Below are 10572 nucleotides of genomic sequence, written 5' to 3'. Positions count from 1 at the left end.
AGTGGTGCAATGGGAGGACTAGAGCGGCATGCATCCCAGTGTTCCGGGTTCCAATCTTGGAGAAGTCAATAGAAGCTATTTTTAAATTGTAATTATTTTTAGTTTTTAGTTTTTTTTTTCTTTTTATAATTATTTGACGACATAAATATTTGCGTAGGTTTTTAGTACTTAGATGTTTAGTAAATTTTAGTTTATATAATTATATAGGTACAAGCATCTTTTGTTTTCATGGCTTGTTTGTTTTTCTATTTAATTTGATATCTATAGGTAGTCTTGTAGTCTTGTGACATCCCGGTTACTGTTAAATTAACTTATTTTTATGAATTGGATTTGTCATTTTGATGCGGTTGTTATACTTCCTTGGATATTTAATTGGATACACACTTTAATTTATTTGACACCTTTTTTTAAATAATTTGTTGTAAATGGTTTCAACATTTTTCTGCATTTTAATTAAAAGGTTGTAGGTCTTTTATTGTAATTTTAGTTTTTAAAATAAGTAGGATTGACATTGTTATTGATTTTATATTTCAACTAAGTTTTTTTTTAATTGTAATTTTATTTCTATTGAAAATATAGGTGACTTAGGTATTTGAATACTTTCCATGTACATGATAATAAATAACACTGTATATTTGTGACATTTTTAATAGATATCGATGAATGTGAATAGTATTTGTATTCCTAATAATTTTACACAAGATTTATTTTAAGGCTACCTATTTTTGTATGTTGTCTTTTTTCGTCGCCTTTGGTTTGCATTTTTTATTTTTATGTTTTAATTTGTTTGTGGATTTAACGCTATTTTCCATTTTATTATTTCTGTGAACGGTGTATTTGTAATAAAGTTAGATGCAGGCTCCCAACAAATTCGCGGTGTCCCCATTGTCCTAATTCTCCGCGCACCTTTACGGACCATGGGCTGAAAGTGCATATAGGGCACATACACAAAAATGTTCCCCGAGCGACGCTCTCCCCCTCACCCTCTGTTGCGGTGCAGCAGCATCAGCAGCGGGTTCTGTCGGCCGACAGTGGTAGTACTCCGGGCTTGGACGACCTGGCTACTTATAGAAAGTCGGTGCGGGTGTTGCGTCACGTCCCTAAGGGAGCGCGGAATCTAGCGGCGGGTAAATTGTGCAATGTGATCGATAGATGCATCGATGCCAATGGCACGTCGGAGTGGTTCGAGTTGCTATCCTTTGCCTATTCCGCATTGAAAGCGCCAGAAGCAACCGGTCCGGGTAACTTGACCACAAAAGTGAAGCGTAACATTGAATCGGTGGGGGTCATTGACATATTATTTGGCGAAGCCGAGTCGGTGTCCTCGAGACCTTACTCGGTCCTTAGAACTATCGAGTCTAAAGTTTTCGAGGGCGATCTCAGGGGTGCAGTCAGGGTGTTGATGTCGGATGATGCGGTGGCACCGTCGAGTCCTGAAACCCTTGCCAACTTGCAATTAAAGCACCCTGTCCAATCCCGGCCGTTGTTGTTCCTACCGGAGCCGGACAGATCCTGCCCACCTCTCACAGTCAGGCCGGAGGAGGTTGCACAGGCTCTAGGATCATTTAACAGTGCTTCTGCGGCAGCTAAATCCCTTGGTCTGCCCTTACATATACGGTGCGTCCTTGTGCGCGCTGTCGAAGAAAGATGGCGGTTTAAGGCCAATCGCTGTCGGCAGCGTCTTCCGCCGTTTGATTGCCAAGCTTGGTTGCTATGCTGTGCGAGAGATAAGATAAAAGAATTATACAAGAGTAAGAAAACTTTAGTGAAGTGCTTAATAAAATGGATAAACATCTGGACAAAGAAAATTTAAACAAAAACCAGACAAAGAAAGCGGGATCAAGGATTCCTGTACCCCTGGCACCTTTGCCAACTTTGCCGGGCCATTTGCTGAACAAATCACGCCAGAGACCTCCGATGAATACTTTATCTGGCTCCAGTGGACTCACCCATAATGTGCCCTCTTCAAATTTGTTATGCGAGGCTGGCCCAAGCAATTCAAAAACCAAAGGACTTGACACTACATTTGTCGTCAATAGACCAAAAAGTTATTTTCAAATGGACACTACATTTGTCGTAATACACCCTGTCGCACGGGGTTGTGAAGATATCGACGATTTTGTCACTTACCAAGAAGAGGAAAGTGTTATTATTATTAGCAGTGATGAAGAAATTCATTCGCCCGAAACGGATAAAGATAAAGATGGCCTTGCTAATAAGAAGCGAATATCAGAAAGTGCCCCTGATTTAGTTGCGAAATCAGACATGGCAAACGTGGACACAGAATACATGGAGGATATTCTATCCTACCGACTGCGCCATGTAGTAGTGTAAGCTTTAATTAAACGCCGGTTCGTATGAACACTTGTTTTATTTAATAATTAGGTTTTTCTTACATACAGTTCTTATCGTTGCGGCAGCTTCTAAGTAAGAGAGCGGGGTCACCCATTTGACATTAGATATCAATTTTTAAAAGATGCGTTCGGAAACGTTCTATACTAATGCATTTATTTCGGATACTATTACCACTGATATTACATCTTCCCCTTTCTTTTTTTAAAAATTTCATACAATCTCTTCCCCCTTTTCTTTTTAACTAACGCTGCATTACAAATGAAAATTGATGTGTATTTGTATATACCTATACGTAGTTATAAGGCGTTTGCGCCGACTGCTTAGCCAGTAATAAACTAGCTTGCGAACTAGACGGTTGTTTCACTCATACATCTCAGTGGCGAACGAGGATTCTGAAGTACCCGCGCTAAGTGAAAAAGTGACATGACGTTTTTTGGAAATTTAACGAATTTCGATCACAAAACTGGCGAATGGCAGATATTTCACAGCAAATTAAAGCAATTTTTTGTGGTGAATAAAATTTTGCAGGAAGGGGACAAGCGCGCCCTTTTATGCACTCACTTAACGGACGAAACCTACCGCTTGTTACGTAACTTGGCTCATCCAAAGGAATTAGAGGAGCTCGAGTTCAAGGAGCTAGTGAAATTACTCGACGGCCACTTCAAGAAGAAGCAGTGTACGTACGCTGATAAGGCCAAGTTTTATGCTGCGACGAGAGTACCAAGCGAGACTTTAGGGGACTGGGCGGCGCGATTAAGAGGATTGGCAACTTATTGCAATTTTGGCGCGGCTCTGGAAGCGAATTTAGCAGATCGTTTCATCCTAGGCTTGGGCTCGGGGCCCGAGCGTGATAAATTATTTGAAAAAACGGCTACCCTCTCGATGGCGGAGGCTCTGGAGATTGCAGAGAAAGCAGCGGTCGCTAGGGAAGCGAAGACGGAGTTGGCGGCATCTTTCAAAGAAGAGCCCGTATTTTATGGGGCTAGTGGAAATGGGCACGGCCGAGGCGGCTGGAACAAAGGACATCGCGGCGGTAGCAACAGCGGTGGCGGAACCCGGCCGGCCGGAGGCGACCAGAGGCAGCGAGATGATTTCCGATGTGCTGTTTGTGGAATGAGAAACCATGATGAAGATAGTTGCCGTTACAAGCGTTATCGATGCCAGAAATGTGGAGTTATAGGACATTTAAAAAAAGTATGTAAAAGCAAGCATTCGCGCGTGAACTGCATCGCCACTGAACTGGAGGAAAACGTGACCGTAGGAGCTGAGCAGTGCTGTAGGGAGTGCCAAAACTTTAATTTAAGGTACGTGCCTAATATTAAACCAATTGTCTTAGATGTGATTTTAGAGGGTAAAAATTTGTCCATGGAACTAGATTGCGGTTCAGGAGTGTGCGTCATTTCAGATAGTTTATATTACGAGACCTTTTCTGAGTACCATTTACAAAAATGTGACCTTAAGATGTGTTTTTACACCGGCCATCAAGTCTCGCCACTCGGTTGTTTCCAAATAGGGGCTACCTACAATAGTAGAACCGAGAAAATTAATATATTTGTTGTAGTTGACGGTGGCCCACCCTTGCTTGGTCGAGATTTTATGGCCGCCTTTGACTTGATTGTAACAGAAAAAACAAACCTTAATAGTATTGGTAATAATAATGATGTACAACGATTGTTAGAACAATATCCAGACGTTTGGCGCGATGAGCTCGGTTCATTTAACAAGTTCAAGGTCACCTTGCGTCTTAAGGAAAATTCCTACCCAAAATTTTTTAAACCACGGTCGGTTCCCTTTGCCTTAAAAGCCAAGGTAGAGGAAGAACTGGATAGGTTAGTAAAGTTAGGTATTTTAGTTCCTGTGAATTACTCAAATTACGCTACCCCTATAGTGCCTGTGCTTAAAGAAAATGGAAAAGTTAGGATAGCTGGAGATTTTTCCGTGACATTAAATAAGGATCTGGTAATTGACAAGTACCCCCTGCCTCGAATAGAGGAGGTTTTTGCCAAGTTAGGTGGTGGCGAACACTATAGCAAAATAGACCTTAAAAATGCATATAATCAGTTTATATTGGATGACTCATCGCAGGAACTCACGACGATAAATACCTCGATAGGATTATTTAACCCTTAAATGCATAATGATGTATATATGCATCGTATATTTGATGGTCCGTGGCTCAATATGCAGCTATCCAAAATCACATTTATTACTTTTATACAGCATGACACATCTATTTCAATTTATTAAAAAGTTATACAAAAAATCATGCATTTAAGGGTTAAATATACACGATTAGTGTACGGCTTGGCTAATGCGCCGGCGATTTTCCAAAAATCTATGGAAACCCTTCTCACGGGTATTGAGGGCGTGAGTTGCTGGCTTGATGACATTTGTGTAACAGGGCCCAATAAACAGGTACATTTGGAAAGGTTAAATTTGGTTTTAAATAAATTAAACGATGCGGGGCTGCGTTTACAAAAAGAAAAATGCGAATTTTTCAAAACTAGTGTCACCTATTTAGGTTATGTTATTAATAAAGACGGCCTACAGACATGTCCCACTAAGGTTCAGGCCATTTTGAACGCACCAGAGCCGACAAATGTGACAGAGGTGCAGTCGTTTCTAGGCTTAGTTAATTACTACAGAAACTTTGTTCCTAATGCATCGGCGTTAATGAGTCCCTTACACGAGCTGTTACGTGCAGGAACTGAATGGAAGTGGGGAGAGCGGCAGCGGGACGCCGTGCGCGCGGTGCGCCGCGAGCTGGCCTCGGAGCGCGTGCTGGCACACTTCGAGCCCAGCGCGCAGCTGGTTCTCAGCGCGGACGCCGGACCCGGGGGCCTGGGCGCTCTATTGGCACAACGAGCCGCCGACGGACAGGAGCGACCGCTGGCGTTTGCATCCCGCTCCCTCACCTCCAGCGAACGTAACTATAGCCAGATCCAGAAAGAGGCGGCCGCTTTGATCTTCGCTGTAAAGCGTTTTCATCAATACCTATACGGCCGTAGCGAACCTTTTATTCTAAAAACCGACCACAGACCGCTAGTTTCCATTTTCAATCCCCAAACCGGAATATCAGCCACTACAGCCTTACGTCTTCAGAGGTACGCTATTATATTGTCGGCGTATAATTATACTGTGCAATATGTTTCTAGCCGTAATAACTTAGTAGCAGACTATTTTTCCCGCGCGCCCGTGGCGGACACGTACAGCGATAGTGATAAGGAATTCGATTCATTATGTGCACTACATTTTTTAGATTCGGTTTCATCGGCGGTCACCGCGCATGATATTAAAAGGGCTACCGAGGTCGATTCAATTCTTCAAACGGTAATTAAATATATGGACAAGGGTTGGCCGCGTAAAATCAATTGCAAATCGGTCCAACCTTATTATAATTGCAGAACCGATTTACAATTTCTAAATGGATCCTTATTGCGGGGGCATAAAGTCGTAATTCCAGTATCACTTAGAGGACGCATGTTAAGCGAAATGCATAGCACGCACTCAGGTATTGTTAAAATGAAATGCGCGGCGCGCAGTAGGATGTGGTGGCCGGGTATCGACCAGGACATCGAGCGCTGCGCGGGCGCGTGCCAGGCTTGCGTGGCGCTGCGGCCGGCCCCGCCGCGGGAGCCGCCCGCGCCGTGGCCGCGCGCGCCCGGTCCCTGGCACCGGGTACACATCGATTATATGACGATAGGGCAAAGGGTATATTTAATTGTGGTCGATTCTTATAGTAAATGGGTGGAATGTCTACACATGCAAAATGGCACTAGCACACAATCATTAATAGCGAAATTAAAATACATTTTCTCAGTATTCGGTATACCTAAAGTTTTAGTATCGGATAACGATGTAAAAATTAATTGCGCTGAATTTAGGTCATTTTGTTCTAACAATGGTATAAAATATATGAATTCGCCTGTCTATCATGCCAATAGCAACGGCCAAGCCGAGAATTCCGTTCGCACATGTAAAAAAATGCTAAAATATATTTTAAAACAAGATGTAATACCACACGTAGTACATGAAAAATTGTTAAATTACTTGTTTGACTATAGGAACTCTGTGCACTGTACGACCGGGGAAACTCCGGCCAAACTTATGTTTGGAAGGGAGCTGAGAACTCGTCTTGATTTAATATTACCCTCAGACAGTACCGCGAGCGCGATTGATAACGACACAGCAACAGCTGTTTGCACACATAAGCGAATATTTCAAATTGATGACATAGTTTGGGCTCGGTGGTACAGTGCAAGGAAAGAAAGTTCCCAACTCCCAAGTTAGGTCAAATTAAACAAAAAATAGGTAATATGATGTTTAAAATATATGTAAACAAATACGATACGACCTGTATAAGACATGTGGATCAGCTTTTAAAATATAAAGGTCAGGCTATCGACAATTTATTTGAAGGGAAAAATGACGTCTCGAACGATCCTATACCATTGCCCACATTTCCTTCCCCATCTATTTCAAGCAGTATGCCAATATTACCTACCGATTCAGCGGTGGATAGTTCACCTCCCGCTGAAATAGTTGTGGAGGAAAGGAGTGCAGATGAAGCTGGGAATGAAGTGTGGGCAGAGTGCGAGGGACAGACAGGTGAGTGCGGGCCGTCTGCGCACGAGCCCGCTGTCGCCGCGCCCCCGTCGTCGCCGGCGCAGCTGCCGAGCGCGGCCGCAGCGCGCGATCCTAGTACGCCCGCGCCTGTCTTAGACGAGGGCCAAAGGCGATATAATTTGCGCCCCAGAAAAAAGGTAGATTATAAATAAGATTTATAAGCTTTAGTTAGTTAAAACATATGTATCAATTTAGTTATATACTTACATTTAGTTTTCAATACTTATGTTACCTACTCATTTAGTTTTAAAATAGTGGTGAAGGGATGATGTGTATTTGTATATACCTATACGTAGTTATAAGGCGTTTGCGCCGACTGCTTAGCCAGTAATAAACTAGCTTGCGAACTAGACGGTTGTTTCACTCATACATCTCAACAAAATTTAAGTTTCAACTACCACTACAAATATTCTTAAGTTTACTAAGTTGTCTTAAAAAAATAACCAGAGCCCGACTTTTCTTAAATACTACCTTATGCCTAATAATGTAAGTATGCTAAAATACACAATATAAGGGTCTATGTAGCCACACACTCAACCAGTTGCATAGCGCCGGAAGACTACCAATCACCCAGGTCGAACATGATACGAAGTTCTAGTGTACCTAACATTATTGTTATCTATAACCTCATAGGACCTCAGTCCATTGTTTTTAACAATTTGGCCTTGTAGCCACTTATTACTATTACATTCTTTTTTAAACCAGACTTTCTGGCCAACAACAAAATTATTTTTCCTTTTGGTATTAGCATTATAGTTTAGTATATTTCTAGAAACAGTCTTATGAAACTCACTTTTAATATTAATATTCAGTCTTGGCATTAAGTATTTAGATGTGACTGGTATTTTATTTTTCTATTCATTAACAATTCAGCTGGTGAAAATTTAGTGCCACAAACAGGAGATGATCTATATTGTAAAAGCGCTAATCTGTAGTCTGTGTTGTCCTCCTGGCATTTGATAAGCATTTTTTTAGCAATTTGTACAGCCTTTTCAGCCATACCATTCGACTGTGCGTACCTAGGGCTAGTGTAGGTAAATTTAAATCCGCATATATTAGCAAAATTTTTACATTCTCGTGAGTCAAACGGAACATCGTCAGAGACTATCTCACTTGGTACACCAAATATACAGAAAATATCTATTAGACTACTTATGACAAACTTGGCGCTTTTATTACTTATTGGTTTTACTTCTAGCCATTTAGAAAAATAATAATATATCACAAGATACCTTTTATTTTTATACTCCATTATGTCTGTTCCTAGTTTTGAGAAAGGCAAGTCTGGGATGTTGTGACATAGTAGTGGCTCTTTTGTGTTGTTGTTTTGATATGTTTGACAAACAAAACACTGCCTTACAAAATTATCTAGATGTTCATCAATTTTGGGCCAATAATTTATCTTCAGCTTAAACATATTAACGGTCGCGCTGGTCGTGCCGAAGTGCAATAAGATAAAAGAATTATACAAGAGTAAGAAAAACTTTAGTGATGTGCTTAATAAAATGGATAAAAATCTGGACAAAGAAAATTTAAACAAAAACCAGACAAAGAAAGCGGGATCAAGGATTCCTGTACCCCTGGCACCTTTGCCAACTTTGCCGGGCCATTTGCTGAACAAATCACGCCAGAAACCTCCGATGAATACTTTATCTGGCTCCAGTGGACTCACCCATAATGTGCCCTCTTCAAATTTGTTATGCGAGGCTGGCCCAAGCAATTCAAAAACCAAAGGACTTGACACTACATTTGTCGTCAATAGATCAAAAACTCCTTTTCAAATTGACACTACATTTGTCGTTTTACACACTGTCGCACGGGGTTGTGAAGATATCGACGATTTTGTCACTTACCAAGAAGAGGAAAGTGTTATTATTATTAGCAGTGATGAAGAAATTCATTCGCCCGAAACGGATAAAGATAAAGATGGCCTTGCTAATAAGAAGCGAATATCAGAAAGTGCCCCTGATTTAGTTGCGAAATCAGACATGGCAAACGTGGACACAGAATACATGGAGGATATTCTATCCTACCGACTGCGCCATGTAGTAGTGTAAGCTTTAATTAAACGCCGGTTTGTATGAACACTTGTTTTATTTAATAAATAGGTTTTTCTTACATACAGTTCTTATCGTTGCGGCAGCTTCTAAGTAAGAGGGCGGGGTCACCCATTTGACATTACATATCAATTTTTAAAAGATGCGTTCGGAAACGTTCTATACTAATACATTTGTTTCGGATACTATTACCACTGATATTACATCTTCCCCTTTCTTTTTTTAAAAATTTCATACAATCTCTTCCCCCTTTTCTTTTTAACTAACGCTGCATTACAAATGAAAATACAAAATTTAAGTTTCAACTACCACTACAAATATTCTTAAGTTTACTAAGTTGTCTTAAAAAAATAACCAGAGCCCGACTTTTCTTAAATACTACCTTATGCCTAATAATGTAAGTATGCTAAAATACACAATATAAGGGTCTATGTAGCCACACACTCAACCAGTTGCATAGCGCCGGAAGACTACCAATCACCCAGGTCGAACATGATACGAAGTTCTAGTGTACCTAACATTATTGTTATCTATAACCTCATAGGACCTCAGTCCATTGTTTTTAACAATTTGGCCTTGTAGCCACTTATTACTATTACATTCTTTTTTAAACCAGACTTTCTGGCCAACAACAAAATTATTTTTCCTTTTGGTATTAGCATTATAGTTTAGTATATTTCTAGAAACAGTCTTATGAAACTCACTTTTAATATTAATATTCAGTCTTGGCATTAAGTATTTAGATGTGACTGGTATTTTATTTTTCTATTCATTAACAATTCAGCTGGTGAAAATTTAGTGCCACAAACAGGAGATGATCTATATTGTAAAAGCGCTAATCTGTAGTCTGTGTTGTCCTCCTGGCATTTGATAAGCATTTTTTTAGCAATTTATATAGCCTTTTCAGCCATACCATTCGACTGTGCGTACCTAGGGCTAGTGTAGGTAAATTTAAATCCGCATATATTAGCAAATTTTTTACATTCTCGTGAGTCAAACGGAACATGGTCAAAGACTATCTCACTTGGTACACCAAATATACAGAAAATATCTATTAGACTACTTATGACAGACTTGGCGCTTTTATTACTTATTGGTTTTACTTCTAGCCATTTAGAAAAATAATAATATATCACAAGATACCTTTTATTTTTATACTCCATTATGTCTGATCCTAGTTTTGAGAAAGGCAAGTCTGGGATGTTGTGACATAGTAGTGGCTCTTTTGTGTTGTTGTTTTGATATGTTTGACAAACAAAACACTGCCTTACAAAATTATCTAGATGTTCATCAATTTTGGGCCAATAATTCATCTTCAGCTTAAACATATTAACGGTCGCGCTGGTCGTGCCGAAGTGCAATAAGATAAAAGAATTATACAAGAGTAAGAAAAACTTTAGTGAAGTGCTTAATAAAATGGATAAACATCTACACAAAGAAAATTTAAACAAAAACCAGACAAAGAAAGCGGGATCAAGGATTCCTGTACCCCTGGCACCTTTGCCAACTTTGCCGGGCCATTTGCTGAACAAAT

At 40.3% G+C, this 10572-nt stretch overlaps 1 protein-coding gene across 1 annotated transcript; it reads left to right on the top strand.

The window, feature by feature from the left end:
- Positions 1-2728: 2728 nt before the first annotated feature.
- LOC134747275 (uncharacterized) lies at positions 2729-7117 on the top strand. The gene is made up of 2 exons (XM_063681894.1): positions 2729-3659; positions 5060-7117. Exons 1-2 carry the CDS (start codon positions 2779-2781, stop codon positions 5064-5066), a joined length of 888 nt encoding a protein of 295 aa, XP_063537964.1. The 5' UTR covers positions 2729-2778; the 3' UTR covers positions 5067-7117.
- The last annotated feature ends 3455 nt before the right edge of the window (positions 7118-10572 follow it).

The sequence above is a fragment of the Cydia strobilella genome, chromosome 14 (assembly GCF_947568885.1).
Source record: "Cydia strobilella chromosome 14, ilCydStro3.1, whole genome shotgun sequence".
NCBI classification, from domain to species: Eukaryota; Metazoa; Arthropoda; class Insecta; order Lepidoptera; family Tortricidae; genus Cydia; species Cydia strobilella.
The sequence above is the reverse complement of the archived record's forward strand: the minus strand, read 5'-3'. Positions and strand labels throughout refer to the sequence as shown.

What these genes read in the sequence shown, in the direction of transcription:
- LOC134747275 (XM_063681894.1), top strand. Translation starts at nt 2,779, where the DNA reads ATGACGTTTTTTGGAAATTTAACGAATTTCGATCACAAAACTGGCGAA.